At 42.8% G+C, this 21,666-nt stretch overlaps 1 protein-coding gene across 7 annotated transcripts in view; it reads right to left on the bottom strand.

The window, feature by feature from the left end:
• The window catches only part of znf536 (zinc finger protein 536), a 559,031-nt gene that overhangs the window by 286,469 nt on the left and 250,896 nt on the right, over positions 1-21,666 (bottom strand). For all 7 annotated transcript variants that reach the window (XM_078544382.1, XM_078544384.1, XM_078544387.1 and 4 more), the window contains one exon: positions 9,517-11,676. In XM_078544382.1, the coding sequence (XP_078400508.1) occupies positions 9,517-11,674 (2,158 nt within the window). In that variant the 5' untranslated portion in view covers positions 11,675-11,676. The remainder of the gene's footprint in view (positions 1-9,516; positions 11,677-21,666) is intronic.

The raw sequence follows: 21,666 nt of genomic DNA, 5'->3' as shown, positions 1-21,666 counted from the left end.
CAGGCCTTGATGCAATAAATTATATCTACGTCTTAGAATCACCAAACTGATCAGCATTATGACATGGGTGTTATTCCAAATATCAGAAGATTTAACAGCCCTTCACCTTTTAAATACAATTATATTATCCATCACTATAACCTTCTTACAAAAAAATACATGTTTGCTGTGACAGATGAAATATCATTGGAAGCATACCCAGGCTTTTGCTACCTAAGAGTGTGTATTTTAATTAGCATTCATTCAGTGTTAGCAAGCTATTCAACCATGAAGGGTAACATTACGTAAAATTATATTGCATAGAAATTATAACAAGGAAACAGGCTTTCAACCCTACCAGTTCATGTTTCAAGCAGTAGTTCTAATCCCATGTGCCAACTGCTTTGCAAAAGAAGTTCTTGTGCCACAGTAGGTAGAGCCCCTGCCTCTGAGACAGAAGCTCCAAGTTCAAGTCCCACTTTAGGACTTGTTGGCTACGGAAGGAGTGTTCATGAAAAGGTTCAATGGGTTGACAATCAGCCTACTAATCTTTCAAACACTTCCCCACTATTCCCTAAAGGGGGGGAAAAACTCTGTGTGAAGATATGAAACAAGTAAACAAACTCTTTTCCTATACATATCCTTTTATTCCTCTTTCCATCAAGTGCCTGATCATGAGCCTCGTTATATTCCTGCTTAACATTCACACATGTACCTTGCAGGAATAATTAGCAAGCAGGAGTGGAAATTTTGACTGTTCCTCCTTCTAAGCATCACATTACACCACTCACCCCATTAACCCTTAGCTCAAAGGCCCCAACCATTACCCATTTGAGATCAACAAATCCTGTATCAATCCTGGGACCTTTAACATCAATATCATGCAGTCCAGATTGAGCAATAAGCATTTTTGAATTAAAAAGTAACTAAAATACTTAATTAATACAATGATTATTTAAATTGATATGTCACTTACAATTTCGATGCCTGTGGAATTCCAGATTTTTATTTTACTTCGACCCATATGAAATGCCTTATTTGAATATTGCTGAGAAAAGAGACATGTTGTCGAAGCTTTTCATCTTGCATTCATCAGAACAGTTTGGAAGAATATCAATTGTAAAGGGAATTTATACTGCATGAGAAGAGAGTGCTGATTGGTTGACAAGTGGACTCTGATCGGTGGAGGCTTTACCATGAGGAATGCACCAGGGAACAATTAACTGCCAAGCTTTTGTACAAATTCAAACCAGGCAGGTCAACTCTGGTTGATCAAGGCATTGCCATGGGGAGTGAACCAGGGAATGGCTGAGCCCCAAGCTTTTATTTAGTTGAAAAAGGCACAATGTGTGGACATGCTCCTTCTGTCTGCAAAGGGCCCTGCATGTGAATATATGTAGCTTCTAGCACGTGTAAGTGAGCCACACTGCGAGCCCAAATGATAATCTTAAATTGGTTGTCGGTGTAATTCTTAGCACAATCAGGATTGTTTAGCAAGTGTTGTCCAATCGCGGAATTGCATCTAACGTTTGGCACTATGGCCGGAATTTTCCAGCCCCGTTGGTGTTGGGCATCATGGCGGGTGCAGGGAAGGACCATATGGCGAGAAGGCCAAAGATCAGTTTCACACCATCATGAAACCAGTTTGCGATCATTCGCTCCACCCACAATAGCGGGCTGCCTTTCCCCCAGACACACGTCAGGAGCCTAATTTCAATACTTTAGCATTTCGTTATAAGCCCGACTCGCCGGAATAATCCCCCCACGCTGGATCATCCGGTTACGCCAATGTGTTTCACAACTGTACATAAGTGACATGCACTTGATGAGCTGCATTTCGCTCAGGACCTTGAGGTTTGTTTGCCCATCTTGGTTCAGGCAGCACTCGCAGTCATCAGCGCCAGGCTTCGCAAGCAGCACTGCGTCACTTTTAGTGGGTCTCACAGGCAGGTCTCTACCTACCAGGCCAGCCATAAGTTGGGGGTGGCTTTTCAACAGTTGAAGGGTTAGGGCTCGGTTGGGGAAGGGGAGAAGTGGCCTCAGGCAAGGAAAGGGGCTGAAGGTCGAGAGCTGAACTGGGGAACAGGGGTATCCCAGGGTGTGTGTGGGGGCACATGTTGATCTGTGAAAGTGGCCTCCAGATGGTGAGGGGTGAGGAGGCAGTCTCCAGAGGAGATGAGGCCAGATGGAGATGTGAGGTTGTGTGTGAGAGAGTGAGTGGTGATGTCCCTTGAGCTGGCAGTGAGTGAGATGCCAGTGAATGTGCGATGGCCTTGTGAGTTTAGAGTGATAAGATGGTGGCCTTACTCAGGCAGCACGGATGAGATCATTCATCTGTTTTGTGCGCTGGATGGCCAACATCTTGTGTGCAGAATTGGCACTGCCCACCCCTGCCACTGCCTCCCAAGGTGGAGTGGTGAGGCTGACGGGCCTCCTGCTGCCAGAGAAGGGGTAGAGGACATCACAGTGGCCTCCATGGTGTCCAGAAGGCACCCCAGGGATGCATCACTGAATCGGGGGGCTGCACTCTTCTTGGCTTCTGAGGTCACACCTTCACCAGAGCAGTCCTGGGCTGCAAGCATTGAGAAGTTCCCATGCAGCTGCATTTTAAATATGGCACCCTGCGTGAGGAAGCAGTGAGGTAAAGGCATGGCAGGTAAATTGGAGGCTGCCCGCCAGCAAGATGGCATGTTTCCTGCGGCAGCAAAATGAACGAGGCGGGAATGGAACGATATGACGCGAAAACCCACCATTGCGGCCAGCTGGTAAACTGACTTTTTCCCACCCGCTACCACACTTTGTGCAAATCTGGGACAATTCCACCCTATGTTTTGAGTTTTGCAAGCAAGGGGCTGCTGGATACGGCCAGCACTTTGCCTACTGCAAACAGCCAAAGGGACATGCTATTTGATACCATCTGCTGCCAGTCATTGGAATGTACGGCCTACTTACCTGGCATCACACTGGCACTGAAATTTATATACCATATTACTTATTTGAGTGACAGGCAGAACATCTTTTTGGCTTGAGGACAGCATCCTGTTAGTAGAGAATGCCACTCTTGTTGCTACTGCATAGCAGCAACGTGAAACAGCTAGCTTCACCTGATGCTCAAAGTTTGAGACAGAGTAATCCTGAGCCAGTAAGTGGAATTGAGCCAGAGTGGAATTGAGCCAGTTAGTAAAATTGAGCCAGAGTAATCTGAGCACTTTTCAGGACCGAAAGTGATGGCCTTAGGCCCATTCAAGAGTTTGCACAATATACCAGCAAGCACTGATCTGATCAGGCTAGTCATTACCTGCAGGATGGCTTTGATGCGGCCTATTTCAGTATCAAGCTTGTACGGTGAGCAATTGGCTCAGGCCCTATTTACGAAGTTGCCAATTAGACCAATGTTATAGTGCGTAGAGCTGTATGAATCCCAACACTTATTTTGACCAGTTAAAGTAGGCTTGTGATAGATTGTAGTAGAGAACCCACTGGCAGATTTCTCAACTAGCATATCAAGGAAAGGGAGCTCATTTGACTGCTCCATTTCAAAGGTGAATTTAAAGCCCATTAAGGTGTGTAAGAAAATTCTTACATGCAGCTGCAGATTCAAATATAGCAAACATATCATCTACGCATCAAAAATATGTATGGAGTAGGAGGTTAGGTGACTTTCCATCGAAGACGCTTTTCTCCTGGAAACCGACAAAATTGTTAGCGAGAGCTGGGCCTGCTGAAGATCCCATGGCAACGCCATTTATTTGGACATACATGGTGTCATTGAAACTGTACTCAACTGCACGAGTTGCTGAGTTCATAAAATCAATGAATGCAAATTCAGACAATGGCAGTGTATCTAGATCGCCATGATATCATGATGCAGTGCAAATATCTATGGCTTCTATAAGCAGTACATTGGTGAATAAGCTAGCAATGTTGAGCGAGCACATGGACACAGCATTGCTATTGATAAACAACTCCTGTATGTGAAGGAATCCTTCACCGTGTCTGTGGAAAACTTGCTCAAAACTGGTTGTAGCAACTCGACCAACTATTTGGCCAATTCATGTTGTGCAAGAGCAGTCATAGGTAAGATAGGGTGTAATGGGACATAATTTTGAGTCTTGGGCAGCCCATACATACGCTGACGCAATGAGCTGTGAGGATGAATCCTATCATATATACCACCTGGCAGCTCGTTACTCTTGCACAAGTCCAACAAGTGTCTTTGTAACTTGCTTTCGAGCAGGGCTGTCCAGTCATGCTTAGTGGCAGGTCCAATCATATGAATTTGGACCCCTCATTAAGAATGGCACACATTTTGTTGATATAGTCATAGTTGTTAAGGACTGCTATTCCAGACCCTTTGTCAGGTTTAAAGGTATGTGAGTCTGGGTTGGCCTTGAGGCCTCACGATGCTCCCAGTCATTCGTGTTGCATGTGAAGATTAGCCAAGTTGTTTAGAATCCAACAATATGTGTGTATTAGGTCAGCTAGGCATGCTTTCAAGGATTCAGCATCTTCAGTGGATGCTAGTTTGTGGCGGGATAGCTGAGAGTAGAGGAGTTTGAATTCATCAAATACCTCTTCTCATTTGATGTGGGACGAAGGCACACCAAAATTGAAGCCAAGCGCAAGAACAAATGCCTTGCTTTCAGAGAGTACATGGTCAGAGAGATTTGCTACATTTGGTGGTGTTTATTAAGGCAATATAGTGGCATATACAGATCAAATCGAAAAATAAAAGAAACTTGCGCACCTCAGACCAAGCACTGTGTAGGGCAGAGTGTAAATTAGTAACCCTACTACCAACAACAGCAGAAACAAAAACAGAAAATGCTGGAAAAACTCAGCAGGTCGAACAGCATCTGTGGAGAGAAAAACAGAGTTAATGTTTAATCCTACTATCAACCTGTTCAATCTCCTCTTGCATAAATACTCACTCAATCATGGGACCGTGTCTCACTCTAACATTATCAATATGCTTGTAAACGAACTGGCACAACCTTAGGTCTAATACACCTTCTGAGAAATTCTATCGATAGCTTACCTGTTCTTAACTTACCTGTGAGTTGAATTATTTTGTTGATATCCTGAATTTGGTCTTTGTTTTACCTCTGTCTCAGGTATACAAATAGAACCAATGGATTCTCTATTATGGTCTGCCACAAGCTTACTTTCACTGGCCAATATATGCATTGGGATTCCTACAGTTCCACGCACTATAAGATTGCCCTTATCGGCAACCTCGTAAATAGGGCCCACGCCATTTGCTCACCATGCATGGTTGATGCTGAAGCAGGGCACATCAAAGCCATCCTGCAGGATAATGATCACATCATTATTCGCTGTATATCATGTAAACTCATGAATGGGCCTAAGGACGCCACTTTCAGTCCTGAAAAGTACCCATTCTACCTCAGATTATCCGGGAAGGGTAAGGTGTCTCAAAATTTGAGTAACAGGTGAAGCTTGCCGTTTTACGCTGCTGCTGTGCAGTAGCAACACAAGTGGCATTCTCCACTAACAGGATTCTGCCATCAAGTCAAACAGACGTTCTGCCTATCACACAAATAAGTAATATGGTATACAGATTTCAGTACCGGTGCCAGGTATGTAGGCCATACATCCCAATGACTGGTGGATCATATCAAATAGCATGTCCCTTTGGCTGTTCGTAACAGTAAGAGTACTGACTGTACCCAACCAGCACGTCCTTGCAAAACTGAAAACATAGTGTCCAACAATAGATGCGGTTCTATGATTGGACAACATTTACTAAACAACACATTGCACCTTTTTGAACTAAACAAAAACTTGGGGGACAGCCATTCCCTTGTTCATTCCCCATGGCAATGTCTTGACTAGTCAGAGTCGACCTGCCTGGTTTGAGTTTGAACAAAAGCTTAGCAGTTAACTGTTCCCTGGTGCATTCTCCATGGCAATGCCTCTAGCCAATCAGAGTCAATTTACCAACTAATCAGTGCTCCCTTTTCACGCCGTATAAATTTTGTTCTCTTTACAATTGGTATTCTTGTGAACTATCCTGATGAGTGCAAAGCGAAAAGCTTCAACAGCATGTCTCTTTTTGTTTCCAGCAATACTCCAATTCTGTACTACCAAATGACTAAATGCCTTATTTTTCCATTTCTCACAGGTCATTGTTACAAGAACTACTGAAAAGTTGCAGCACAAATGTTCTCTTGTTTATAGGTGTCATTTCACATGCTCATTGATCCATGCATCTTTTCCACCTACATAACAAATGGTTGGCTCCTGCACTGTTCCTGTATGTCACATTCACAAATCTTAGTCATGACTATTTTATTACAACATTAACCCTATTTCTGTTCAATCAAGGCCATGTATTTAAAGGGTACTTGGCTCTGAATCCACAACACAAAGCATCACATTAGATAACAATTGCTTTTCTTTGTGTTGATTGCATTCTTCCATCTTATTAGCCCTGATCTTTAATGTCAATGTCATAAAAAATGTTTTAAAGTCACTTCAATTTTGTTGAACTGTATAAGCTAACCATCAGAACACAACAGAGCTATCAAACACGTAAGGGCACAGTCTATGTTGAAAGGTAAAACAATAAAAGGTAACATGCTAACAGAGTTGAAGAACTGATGTATTTACTCAGTGGATTCATTGGAAAGTTCACTTAATAACAACAAAAACCACTGGCCATAAATTTGGTCATGCATCTAACATTTCTGAGGTATGCACACAATGTAGATGAAGTCACCTGCTGTGGCATCCGAGCTTGGGGTGAGCACTCCCTTCCCCGTTCTCCTAGGTACAGACTTCTTTTTGGATTTAAACTATTTATTACATATATTCTCATCACATTTTGCTAATATTGCTTCTAAAATGCATTCATAAAGCATTTCAATTATTTCTTAATTTAGTGTGCTGCTGAAGTACTACACATTCAGACAGTTGTAACAGTAATCATTTTTGTTCATAATGACTCAAGCACATGCACCTTACTATCTTTAATCCTTTGAAGCTGCAGTGTTGCTTACTGGCCATTTAAACATTTTATTGGAAGGATCTAGAACAAGGAAGTCAGCTTCCAATAACAATGGAACCTTTTTGGATTTCTCTCTTACAGTTTTGCAAGGAAATGTAATGACATCAATGCTTTGTGATGATCTCATGATCTCAGCTCATCACAATACATCACATTAAAATTGTTTATAAGCGAAAACAGGTAATAGAAAACTCAGGCTTTTTCTTGTTAATTCTAAAGGTTTTGTTAAATACTTAACCTATAAGAAACCCAAATTAAACTTTACTTTTGTTAGAAGCTACAGCATAAATGAATGACTATTTAAACAAAATGTGAAATTAGGCAAATGCTTTAGTAGACTGCACTTTGATCAGTGACATTTTACACTATGAGCATTTTGTTAATGGAAGACTCAGAAAGGCAACGATTCACATAAAAGATTTTCATTCTGAACCACAAACCAACATTAATCCTACCAACTATGTTTGATAGAAGATACTCCATGTCATTTAGTATTGTTTATTCATTTGCTGTGCTACACTTTTCTTTTAGTTAGCACTTCAAAACTGAGTTACAAGTAATAAGTTGCAAATTGGACCACTACCCAGGAACTAGCCAGCATTTTTCATGGGTATTTAAACAACAGCATTAAGTACTGTAGGCATCTTTGGAATGCGCAGTCTGGATTTTACTGTTCTAACAATTTCTTTGTCAAGATTTTTCTTTAAACTGGTAATATATTAATCCAACTAGAAAAACATTGTATAGGGATTGTGTACCAGTTTAACAAAGAACTGAACAAAAGTGATGAATTCAGCTCATGTATCTTGTTACCTTACCATTACCTCCTCTTTGTTCATGCAGTGTTTTCTTTATTTTGTGATCAGAGCAATCTTTAAGTCCTAATTAGGTCTCCTGGGTTGGAATGACATTTTTTTTTGGCTAGAAATTTTCAATAAAATATTCTCAATGAGACCTGCTGCTTCTACATACCACCACCAATGCTGCCATTAATGGAATTATTCCTATCAATGGCACTATAGTTATCACTTGGAATAGAATGCTGACATGGGGGTGACAGAAAACTTATCTGTAGTTACATATTTTACCCCAAAATCCAAATAGGCAAAGTGATTTGTGTCACTATTCAAGAGACATAAACAGAAGAGCAACAGGCAGGATTACCATAAGAGGCAGCAAGCAAGGGGAATTGGCAGGACTTGTTACATCACAGAGAGCAATACCACCTACTAGTCAATTGCAGAATGACATGGATTGTGAATGTAGAGAATTCCACAAAGCAGACCATCCCCGACCATCCCCTGCACTATGCCACCCTTCAACAGTGAAAATAGAAGCATGGTAGAGAAATGGAGTAATTGGAGAAAATGTGGAAAAGCAAATACTTCAATTGGAATACTGGGGGTAAAATTGGCCCTTGACCAGAGCACAGAATGAGGGAAAGCGAATCAGTAGCTTGCCTTACATCTTACCTGGCTTTCTTGTCCATGAAGTTAACGAAAAAGACATCATGCATGGTGACAGGCGGACCATTTGCTATTATCCCTTTTGTGCTTTCGCTGAAGACCAATTTTACCTCCAGTAACATTGATTTCATAATGCAAAGGATAGTTTGTCCAGATGTTCAACTTTGCCAGAACACTGTGGCACAAGGCATGACAAATACTGAAATGTTTCCATATCTTCTTTTCCACCACAATTACAAGCCTCTTCATTCATGATTGTACATGACTTATTTGGTAAAGAAAACACAACATAAAAATAACATGCAGTTAACTGAAAAGCTGCAATATATTCACCAAAATGTTCACCCCGATAGGTCCCTGTCAGACTCTATGTATTCCTGTTTCTCGCAGCATATAGACATACTTCTGATTTGGTTTAGTTCCTGATTTAGATCATTATTTTGAGTTAAGGAAAATATATCTGCCAATTAAATTGTCATATTTTTTTCACTGTAATCTGAATATTTATTGAATTAAAGAAAATATACCTAAAATCTATATTATGAATTATAAATGTTGCCTGTCGTAAATATACAAGAATCCAATATCTCTGAAACCAAATAGAAATCTGAACATTTATTGTACTCAAGAGAAACGCATACACATCTCATAACGTTCTTCAAGAAATTCAGCTCCCAACCTTGCAAGATAATTGGCGATCAGTGTATTTATTTTAAATTGCAAGAGAAAGGACATGGAAGAAGAAAGCAGAATAATCAAGGGAGACAATTCACTTGCATGGTGGGCCCAGGCAAGTGAAGAAGTGTTCAAATCAATTTTAAAATGTCTGTGTCCACTGACAGTGTGCCAGTGGTTGGAAATTTTTTATAAATATAATAGCTTTGTCAGTGGGAAAATGTTAAGCTTTAGGCTTTCTGGACAAACTTTTAGTCACAACTGTCCAGTGACAACAATAGGTAAAAAAATTTCCAAGCTTGATAATTATGAGGAATATAAAATGTCCTATGAAAACCATAAGGGGAAAAAGCATACTCATGTTACCTGAAGATGAAGGAGAAGATGGGTTTGGACTATCTTCTTGTGTACTTCCTGTCACGGAGAAGCCACCTGCAGTTGTGTTATCCTCAGTTATATTAGATGATCCAGGTGTAGTTGACCTGCTAACTGACTGGGAATCTTGGTCACTTCCAGATCCACGTCGTTCATCCAAAACAGCTTGGACACCTTCATCTCCAGGCTTCCTACCCTTCTTATGAACTCTGGAATGGACAACAACTTGATGATAGGTTCGAAATACTCTGCCGCAGTCTGGGCATTCAGTTGGCTTTTCTTTCATTGTTCCATGATTCTGTCCTAATCCAGAAATTTTATATTCCAGACCTTGATTCATTCCTTGTGCCATAAATTCCCTGCTTCCCATTAAATCATCTTTACCCGAAACGTCACTCAGGTTACTTCTTTTAGTGCCATCTAGTTTCTGCTTTGATTTATCTCCAGCCACAGAAACAAATTCTCCTTTCTTCTTGTCAAAGTTGACACCTGCATTGGTCAGATTTTCTTCCTGACCAGGGTGCAGGTGCTTTTTTGGCAGCACAGCCTGCTCCATTGCCATTCCTCTTGTCACCAGCTGCCAGGCCTGGTAGCTGTTTACGGGATCAAACTCTGCCACACGGGCTACTGCCTGCAAACGCTCCATGCAGCTGGCCTTTAAAGGAGGTGCCAAGGTCAGACATCCCAGTAAGGAACGTTTCTCTCCTTCCACTACACCACGGGTTGTGCTACTCACGGGCACTAATAGCTTCCCAAGCATTTCTTTTTCCTTCCGCGCAATTTCTGCTTTATTATAATGGAGCTGGCTTTGTTCATTTAAGCTCAATTTATCAGGCGATAAAAATCCACTCTGCAAACAAGATACATACGCTGAATAGACATTGGAGTGGGAATCTTGCACCATATTATTTAAAGTCACAGGCACCTCTGGGTCACTTTGAGATGTGTTCTTTACAGCTAATTTGTTAAGATGCACCTTCATGTGGTTTTTGAGAAACCAGGGCTCCTTGAATCGTCGTCCGCAAATCTGACAGCTATGTTCAAAAGAATCCTTGTGCTTTCGCATGTGACCTTTCAGGAACCAGGCCTGGCTGAAGATCTGACCACAGACTTCACAGCGGAATTCATTGCTGGGTTGCTCTCCATTTCCACTCGACCCTTGACCAGGCACTGATTCAGCAGTTATATGTGCTTTCTCCACATGACTGATCAAATCTTCCTCCTGAGAGGCAGCAAATTCACAAAGGGTGCACTTGTAAGGTTTGTGCAGTATTCGAATATGACGGTCCAGCTCCTCACGTTTCTTAAACTTCCCCTTGCAAAAGGTGCACCTGAATCCCACAATAGCAGCTGTTGGTTCTTCCTGTGCACCTGTAGGCTTGGGAGTACAGATTGTATTAGAAATGTCAGAACTACTCTGACTGGCTGGTAAAGGCAAGCTCGTAGAGCTAACAACAGCCTGATGCTGCTTCCCATCAGCTCTTGGCTGGCCTAAGCCGCTTTTCATCTGTTTATCCCTCAAGATGGCCCTTTCTTCCAGCTCATGTAGAAGCCTATTTTCTTCTCTGACCCGTCCACGACCTTTCCCAAGATTGCCAAGTTTGTGAGTGCGGAGATGGATCTTCAAGTTACCTTTCTGAGCTGCCCTGTGATCACAGTAAGGACATTTGAATGGTTTTTCTCCAGTGTGAGTACGCATATGGAGTGACAAAATGCTGTTAAACCGAAAGCGCTTACCACAAATGGGGCACGGGTACTTTCTGGATTTTTTTGCATCATCTTCTGTGCCATTCATCTGTGAAATTATGCCAAGGTTCTGTCCATTTAAGAAGTGCTGTAAGTCAACTCTCCCATTCAGACTCAAGTTAGTGTCAATGTCTGTATTTAGCTGATTTGCCAGCATGGTCATTTGGTTGTTGATTGGCTGGTTAGCCACAGGCATGTGATGCTTTTCCTCCAGTGAAATTGCTGCTTTCTCCTCAGGGGTTTGTCTGGTCTGGAGTTCTGGAAAGGCATGTCCCAGTTGTGTTGTCAACTGATGCAGCTTCTGCGTTATTGGATACTGGCCATTTAGTACTGGTTTGTTGAGCTGGACATCAGCTTCAGGCACTGCTGAAGATACACCAAGGCACAAACTTGCTTCCTCCATTCCTAATATCGAAAACAAAAGGTTTTTGTTAAATAATTACAGCAACTTAACATAACACAGAAACAATGTTACTGCACAAAATTGCATTTTTATTTCAAAATACAATAATAATAAAACTTCGATCTAATATTTTCCTGACTTCACAGCTCCATTTCTGGATTCTAACAATATAGAACAATGAACAACTTTCCTACTAATTTTGCAAAACATAGACAAATCAGCCTGACCTTAATTTCAAACCATCAAACAAAAAATCTTCAATTACGCTTTTGTAAATTCGAGTTTAACATTTGATTCACTCCTCACTATTCTCTTGATTATTAACATTTGCAATTTTGAATAATCGATGAGCCACACTGAATTGTTCCCTATGCCTGTATCTACTTTATCCAATTTTGCACCTTCATAATGCTTAGCTGAAACAGTCTGAGACTTTTCCGCTTTAATATGTCTGCACCTTAATGTTATGTTCTTTTCAAAGACATGCAATACCATTTTATATGCACAATATTGAAATGAGAAATGGCTGAATCGTTTGTGTTTCATTTAGAACAATTACATTTCTACAATGAAGTTAGGTTTCTGACTAAAAATTAAAGGTGCTTTTGGTTTGGTTAACTAATGTCTTTCAAAGCTGACTATTTTGCTGTTTTATTATTGGCTGCTGTAACACATGATTGTACTGTAATTATAAAAAGCCATGAGTATTTGAAACCAAGCTTCAAAAATAGATCTTAAATTTAAGAAGTTCAAATATCTAGACTAAGATCATGAATGTTTAATAATGCACAAGCATTTTACTTTATATGTTACACATAGTTTTCCAGATTTCAAGGCATTGGCAAAATCATTTAGAACACCCACACTTCTTTTGAAATGGAGCACCTCATCATTTGGATGATATAATACATCTCAGTTACATATGCAGGGACACAACTGGCTGCCACACAGAAAGTGAAAAGACCACTGTGCATCTTACACTTCTACCATTTTCTGCTGTTTCAATATTGTCAGCCAGATCACTTTCGGCTGAAATATTTGTTCTTGCCCCACTTTGGCAGTAATATCAAAATTCCACAGGACTGTTGAACATGACCAAGTCCTTACACATCCCTGCTCTGAACAGTTTGATCCACTTTAAAAAAAGATTCAGAACATATTAAAGGCTGCAAGTATTATTATTGCGCTAGACAACTGATATTATGATAAACCTCTGTTCGGGGTCATTAAGCAGCTGAAAACATTTCAGCAAAAATAGACCAAGGATTTAAGCTTGCATATTAGCCCAGAGGGTTGGGATACTGAACAAGGGCATTTTATTTTCTGTCTGCTAAAATCAACATTGTGGATGTTTTGATGTTTAAAATAACAGTGAACCACAAATATGCAGCATCTCTATGAAGTTTATTCTGTTGCTCAATATATAGCTTTAAATAAGGTTCAAAGTGTTATGATTTAATTGGTTATGGTCTATGCATTAAAGAATGCTGAAGCTATAGTAGGCAATCCTAGCTTGAAACAAAAAAAAAATCAAGTGACTGAAATGTTAAGTTTAATACAGTTGTGTGTTGTGCATTAATCCGGCTACAGCTCCTGCTTCAGATCAAATCCCACATAGTTAGCATACTATTCTGTGGATACAATATTGTTCCAACAAAAAAATCTACATGAATTTAATATTAAAAATCGGCGCCCTCCCACACCTCATAGCCCCATTCCTCCATGCAGTTGGGGAGATGGACATATGGGTTGCAAGCATTAGCACAGTTCTGTCATGTTGCCAGCGTAATGCAAGGGTACTAAGATGTGATGAACAGTGTCAGTTTTCTCACTTAGTGGCCTGGCTAGGAACTGATAAAACTTACCACATATGCTGGTTACTGGGTTTCAGTGTCAGCAACAATTGGAGCATGAACTTATGAAAGCAGCAATGAGCATCTAGCTTTCTTAGTTGACCATCCAATATATATTTCCCTCATCATACAGTAAAATGCAGTGGCTTGAAATAAATTTCTGAAATGCTATTTTTAATAGTATTATTTGGAATTTTCCAAACCATATGGAAAAATTTAGTAATGTAAATAGATGACCAGCATTCACCATTTCAGATGTAACCTTATCCTGGTTTTAAAAAGTGCTGAGTAAAAAGTTCAGAAACACAAACTTATACGCACATCTTATGTTTAAAATACTGTTACATTAAATGAGAACCATTTTTCAGAAAACATTTGCAAGTAGACCCTGAAAGACTGCAATTTAAACTGTGCAGCATAAGATTTGTACAGACTCTAGCAATAAAGATTGATTATCTATTTTTTCATTATAATGTTATCTGTTATGAATTTGTGATTAGAGATTACAGTAATATATTACGGCAAATCATACATGACAGTTTACCCCTTGAGAACTGAAGCACTTTTTAAGTTTCTTTTTTCTCCTATGGTTTTATAAAGTTTGCCTTTTCTCCCAGCTTTTCCCTTTTACTGAATGTATCAACTTTTTGCTGATTCTACAGAGGTTGATAACCTTCAGTGCCTCGTCCTAGTGAGCCTTATTAATTTGGCAGAAAGTTATTCAACCATGGCCAAGGGAAAGAGAGAGGGGTAGCAGGACCTGGGTGATGTCGGACTGGATTTTCGCTCAGTTGGAACAAATTTTTAAAATTCATTCTCGGGATGTGGACTTTGCTGGCTGGGCCAGCATTTATTGCCCATCCCTAGATGCCCTTGAGAAGGTGGTGGTGAGCTGCCTTCTTGAACCGCTGCAGTCCATGTGGTGTAGGTACACTCACAGTGCTGTTAGGGAGGGGGTTCCAGGATTTTGACCCAGCTATATTAAAGGAACGGTGATATATTTCCAATTCAGGATGGGAGGGGGACCGTCTAGGTCGTGGTGTTCCCATCTATCTGCTGCCCTTGTCCTTCTAGATGGTAGTGGTCATGGTTTAGAAGGTGCTGTCGAAGGAGCCTTGGTGAATTCCTACAGTGCATCTTGTAGATGGTACACACTGCTGCTGTTGTGCGTCAGTGGTGGAGGGAGTGAATGTTTGTGGATGTGGTGCCAATCAAGCAGACTGCTTTCTCCTGGATGGTGTCAAGCTTCTTGAGTATTGTGGGAGCTGCACTAATCCAGGCAAGTGGGGAGTATTCCATCACACTCCTGACTTGTGCCTTGTAGATGGTGGGCAGGTTGTGGGGAGTCAGGAGGTGAGTTACTCGTCGCACAATTCCTAGCCTCTGACCTTCTCTTGTAGCCACAGTATTCATATGGCTAGTCCAGTTCAGTTTCTGGTTAATGATGACCCCGAGGGTGTTGATAGTGGGGGATTCAGTGGTGGTAATGTCATTGAACATCAAGGGGCGTTGGTTGGATTTTCTCTTGTTGGAGATGGTCATTGCCTGGCACTTGTTTGGCGTGAATGTTACTTACCACTTGTCCACCCAAAGATATTGTCCAGGTCTTGTTGCATTTGGACACGGACTGCTTCAGAATCTGAGGAGTCGCAAATGTTGCTGAACATTGTGCAATCATCAGCAAACATCCCCACTTCTGACCTTATGGTGGGAGGAAGGTCGTTGATGAAGCAGCTGAAGGTGGTTGGGCCAAGGACATTACCCTGAGGGACTCCTGCAGTGATGTCCTGGAGCTGAGATGACTGACCTCCAACAACCACAACCATCTTCCTTTGTGCTTGGTATGACTTCAACCAGCAGAGAATTTTCCCCTTGATTCCCTTTGACTCCAGTTTTGCTCGGGCTCCTTGATGCCACACTCGGTCAAATGCTGCCTTGGTGTCAAAGGCAGTCACTCTCACCTCACCTCGGGAGTTCAGTTCTTTTGTCCATGTTCGAACCAAGGTTGTAATGAGGTCAGGAACTGAGTGGCCCTGGTGGAACCCAAACTGACCGTCAGTGAGCAGGTTATTGCTAAGCAAGGGCTGCTTGATAGCACTGTTGATGACCCCTTCCATTATTTTACTAATGATGGAGAATAGACCGATGGGGCGGTAATTGGCTGGGTTGGATGTGTCCTGCGTTTTGTGTACAGGACATACCTGGGCAATTTTCCACACAGCCGGGTAGATGCCAGTGCTGTAGCTGTACTGGAACAGCTTGGCTAGGGGCGTGGCAAGTTCTGGAGCACATGTCTTCAGTACTATTGCCGGAATATTGTCAGGGCCCTTAGCCTTTGCACTATCCAATGCCTTCAGCCGTTTCTTGATATCACATGGAGTGAATCGAATTGGCTGAAGACTGGCATCTATGATGCTGGGAACATCTGGAGGAGGCCGAGATCCACTTGGCACTTCTGGCTGAAGATTGTAGCAAATGCTTCAGCCTTATCTTTTGCACTGATGTGCTGGGCTGCTCCATCATTGCGGATGGGGATATTTGTGGTGCCTCTTCCCCCAGTGAGTTGTTCAATTGTCCATCACTATTCACAACTGGGTGTGTCAGGATTGCAGATCTAATCCATTGGTTGTGGGATCACTTAGCTCTGTCTATCACTTGCTGCTTATACTGTTTGGCATGCAAGTAGCCCTGTGTTATAGCGTCACCAGACTACCTCATTTTTAGGTATGCCTGGTGCTGCTCCTGGCATGCCCTCCTGCACTCTTCATTGAACCAGGGTGAGAAGCTTGGCAGAGCTTTAAAAATCATGGGTGGGACTGGGATTTGGAAGTCCCAACCCCATTTCCGGCAGTCATCATTTTTGCTGGCAGGAAAGAGAGTTGAACACATGCGAAACCCAAATCTGCTGGTCCATTTGAAAATAGTGCAGAGTTTATCTAGGCCAATTTGCGCTCCTCCAATGGCCTAAACCTGCAAAATGTAACCCATGACCATAAATGGAGGCATAAACACATCTGAAACCTCATCTAAGGTGTGTCTGTTTTGTATGGAACTGTGCAAACTAACAGCTTAAACACTAAAGCCTTACTTCTGACATTGGGCTTGGTGGCTGACCTCAAAGAAGGTGGCAGGATGACTGTGAAGGAGGAAGGGCAGATCCATATGGCTCCTCTGGATTTCTCTCTGCTTTGCGCAGCGAAGGGATGACAGGACAGACTACTAGGCTCGCTGGAAAAAGAGTGTGTAGTTCAGGAAGGAAGCTTAAAGAAGTGGGCACATACGGGCAATAGAGGCAAGGCAGCAACAGCAGCCAAGGTACACAGGCATGATGTGACAGAGCCACTAGAAAGTGCAGCAAGAAGGAGGGGGAGGAGATATTAATCTGAGCAAAGGATGTGCTGTAGCAGAATAATTTTCCTTGACATGACTGAGATGCAGTGCAGGCAAAGGCTGCGAATAACAGGAGAAATGGTTAGAGACATCTCTGCCATGGTGGAGGAAGACCTCGTGTCTCGATAAACTGGTCCCCATGTCCTGCCTGTTGCAGTCAAGGTCATCGTGGCCTTCAACTTCTATGCAGCCAGCTCCTTCCAAGGTTTTGCCACAAGCATCTGTGATATCTCTCAATCAGCCTCCCACCAGTGCATCATGTCCATCACCAATGCACTCTTTGCTTTGGTTGGGGAACACATCAACTTCCCCACAGATTTGGCATTGCAGACGTAGGGGGAAATAGGGTTCACCTCCATAGCTGGTGCCCATAAGTTCAAGAAGTGATAGATTGTACCCACATCTTTATCAGAGCATCATTCCAGGAGCTGGAGTGATTCATAAACAGAAAATCGTTCCATTCCATTGACATGCTTGCTGTCTGCAACCACACTAGGCCTTCCTGCGCCTATGTGCAACTTTCCCCTGGCAGCTGCCATAACTTTTTCATTCTGAGGCAGTCACACCTGTCACAACTTTTCCAGCCTATCCCCAGGCCTGTGCTTGTTTTCCGGAGTGCAAAGGATACCCTTAAGGAAGCAGCTGCCGACTCTCTCCATAGCCGACCAGAGAGTGAGCTCAATGTCGCTACAACACCAGCCACCTACAGATGAAGACTGTCATGAAGCAGGCTATTGGGTTGTTAGAGATGCAGTTCAGAACCCTTGACCACTCAACAGCAGCACTCCAGTAACAGCTTGCAAGGGTGTCAAGATAGTGGTGGCCTGCTGTATGCTGCATGGCATGACATAGCGAAAGGGCATTCATATGGAGGGGCCAGAGGCTGATGAAGGAGCCTTCTCGTTAGATAAGGTGGAGGAGGAGGAAGGCGAGGAGGACCCCGTCACCTCAAAGAGAGATGCCACTGAGGAAGAGGGTGGCAAAAGGAGACATCCTGTGGGGCAAGCCCAGGTACTCACGTCTGGAAACATACAGGAGGGCATTGTCGCAGGGACCTCTCAATTCAGAGGCGGTTCTCCTAGGCAGCCCTGAGCACATTCAGCACCAAGTGCCTGGCAAGCTGTTGCCAGATGTGTCCAACAACATTAGCACTGCACATCTTCCAGGAGATGCCCATTTCCAACAAGGGAGAATGTTAACAGCTGCCCTTGACATTCGCTGGCATCACAATGGTTGAATTCCGTACCATCAGCGCCCTGAGTTCACCAGTGTTCAGGGATTGATATTAAGATACCCCGTGACAGAGGAGCCTGCAAGTGTTTGTCAGAGGCTGGCAATTACCGAAGCAACTTCACCTCGTGCCTAGCGAAAGCTTATCCACCATGTCAAGAGTGCACATGAGCAGTGTGAGGTGAGTCTCAGTACATGCAGATATGAGTGCTGAGCCAACGGAAATGGAGCAACTCTACACTGTGCAGGACAAAGCCGCACATATCATCGCCACACCATCCAGCTCTCTGAGTTTCACCCCGACCACCTGCACACAGTGTCATCAGTGTGCGACATACACAACATGCAGTGCAGCAACTCACCGAGCCTCCTTGTCAGCCCATAGCCTCTACCCAAAGGACAAGGGCATTGTTCACATGGGAGCTCCCACACATGCAATCTTCACTCAAAGACACATATAATCCTGACCTGTGACAGAACCACTGTGTGTTCACTGAGGCAGAGTTGCAGTCGTGTCACTGCCTTCATCACATCATTATGGATAGACCTACACCATGTGGACTGCCATTTCTCATGAGGTTTGATCAGCACAATGTCTACTTTTTAGAGCACATGTAACTCAAGGCCAGACTGCCTTCAGAGCCCTTAGCCCGCAACCTACCCTTCATGCTCCACCACATACCAACTTCCCAATATGCTCCATTCACCTTCTTCATGTACTAAGACCATCACCCTCACCACTCAGGCCATGCTTGAATGTACTTCTAACATCACCTTTGGCACCTGCTATGGGCAATTTGCCTTTGGCGATACTGGACTTTCTCCTCGATTGCATGAATTGCCCTCAGACGGCCGGGCCATCTCTTGGTATTATGAGCCTTCTTCTCCTGCAAGTACAAATACAGAGGGATATAAGGCCATTCTATCCTGCATCCAGAAACAAGCCTCATCAGTGTGGTGGTGGTCATATTGGGCATTCACATGTCACCGCGTGAATATTTGGACATACATGAGTGTCATGTTAGAGGGCAAGTACATGCCAAGTGTGTCCTAGCTGATGTGTTAGACAGCTGACACCCATCACAGCGGCAACAGTGTGTTTCTACCAAACAACCCACCTTGCCTGAATGCAGCTGGTTGTGGAAGCACTTGTGGCACTGGATCCAAGATCGATGAAATTCCCTTGTTGCACTTGCTATGGCAGCAATTTCTTGCCATGCCCTCTTCATGACCGTGGTAGGGTTCCTTCCTCCTGCTGTATACAGTGTATCCCTCCAGCTTTGAATCTCCTGTACCAGGAGCTGCAAGTGCTGGTCACAGAACTGGGTGCCGTGCCTTGTTGGGTTTCTAATGTGCTACCCCTCTGCAACATTCTGCTCCCATGACAATGAAGAATGCACATCAGTAAGTAAAGTTTCTCGTTTCATGTGGTGCTACACATAACCAGTGTCCGTACACATGCTGGGACCTGAATATTGAGTTGAGCACAGACTAATGTTGCTGGGAGTGCAGCATGAATGTTGGGTGGGCTTGCCTTAGGTGTGAGCACACCAACAGCGCATGGTGTGTCCCCGAGCAGACATGCCCTTGCTGGCCTGCTCTGAGTCACACTTGTCTACGATGACAGTGTGTGGCTTTAAGAGATATAGGCAGGGCACATTTGGGTGCACCTGGATATATGAGAAGTGAAAGAGTAAGTGGTAAGGCTAAGGATCTGCATGCAGAGTACACAGGACAGCCCCTGAGACACAATGCTTATGTGCAGAGCATCAGGACTTGCTGGGGCTGCCAAGATGCAGCCATCTGCATGGCTGGGTGTTGTAAAGCTTTTCTAACAGCGAATGACTGATGTGTGGTCATTCCTTACACAAATTCAACAAGCAGCATTAAAATCTATAGATTCCAATGGAAGGTCCTTGATGGACCACCTCTTGCAGCATTAATAACCATTTGGTCAACATATACAGTTTCTACTCACAAGACTGCTTTCTGAAATCTCCTCCCACGAACCTTGATCAGCTCTGCAGCTTCCTCCCACTTGGCATGGCAGCCAGAGTGGCCCTTTATATTGGGTAAGAGACGTGAACAGCCCTCCCCCTGATTGGGACCTGGCTCTGCCTTCTGAGGCCCTCCTGGGTCAGTGGGTCTGACTCTATTCCATCCCCGCCTCCCCAGACTGAAAATCGTAGCTGAAAAACAAACCACCCTTCCACTTTCCAGCATTTGGTCCGTAGCCCTGTAGGTTCCAGCATTTGAGATGCATTTCCAGACACCTTTTAAATGAGTTGAGGGTTTCTGCCTCTGCCGGCCTTTCAGGCAGTGAGTTCCAGACTCCCACAACCCTCTGGGTGAAAACAAAATCCTTATCTCCCCCCTAATCATTTCACCAATCACTTTAAACCTATGCCCCCGAGTCACTGACACACTCTTGCCTCCAACAGAGGTCACTGGATATTAATCAAGAAAGGGAATTCTGGCATATATTCCCCTCCCTTGCCTAGAGTAAGGACACATGCCAATTTTAGCACCTCTACTGTCCCCTTACGAGACTCACCATAGAACAGGGGCTTGAAGCTGGGACTTTCATAGTTTGGAACGCCCAGCTCCTCATTGAATAAAGACTGCTACATTTCTCAGAAAACTATCTTCCATCAAAATTAGCGTTTGAAAATAATATTCTTCTGAATTGTAATACTGAATTTCATAAAATGTAGCAATGGAAAATTCACAGAAATTTGAATACTGAACGTATACATTATATTTCTGCACCTTAAGCTCTATTTTGAGAGTGATTAATTACTGATGGAGAACACCACAGACCACCTGAGTTTGAATCCTGGGTCTGTTTCTTTTTCTAACCAAGTAACCTCTATAGACCTCTATGTAAAATCTCTACAGATTTTAAACCAAACCACTGCACAGAAATCCTAGCGATGGCAGCGCATTGCATCTCAGGTGCAGTAATCAAACTTTGCCTTGTAATAAGAACCTCCTGTTGGTTTAGACAAAGTTGCATTGTCTGTGACCATAGAGTGTTCCAGACTGCAGACTGTCTCACCTTCTTGGCTGAAGGAAGACATTGTGGGGATTAGAAAATAAAAGAGAGTTGCATTTATATAGTGCTTAAATGACCATCTAACGTCTCAAAGCATGTTACAGCCACTGAAGTACTTTTGAAGTATAGTCACTTCTATGATGTAGGAAACAACCAAAGTGAACAAAAGTAATGGTAGAAATGATATTTTTAGTTTTATGAAAAGCTGAAACATCTTGTTCTTCTGTTTTGACAAGTGTAGTTCTATGTTTAACGGTACCTCACCACTATATTTTACAGAACAAAATCTGTTTTTTAGGGCCTATGTTGTAATTCTAATGACTATTTTTTATATAATTTCCAAATTACATGTAAAAACATGTACATCAAACAACATTTCTTAGCTAGTTTTCTTCCTTTGTGCCAAATTTTCTCCCATTCTTCCTCCTCATTTTCTAAAGTTAGTGACATGTTGGACATGGCAG

This window comes from Cetorhinus maximus, chromosome 6, assembly GCF_964194155.1.
Source record: "Cetorhinus maximus chromosome 6, sCetMax3.hap1.1, whole genome shotgun sequence".
Taxonomy (NCBI): Eukaryota; Metazoa; Chordata; class Chondrichthyes; order Lamniformes; family Cetorhinidae; genus Cetorhinus; species Cetorhinus maximus.
Note: the sequence above shows the minus strand (reverse complement) of the source record. Positions and strands in the feature narration are given on the sequence as shown.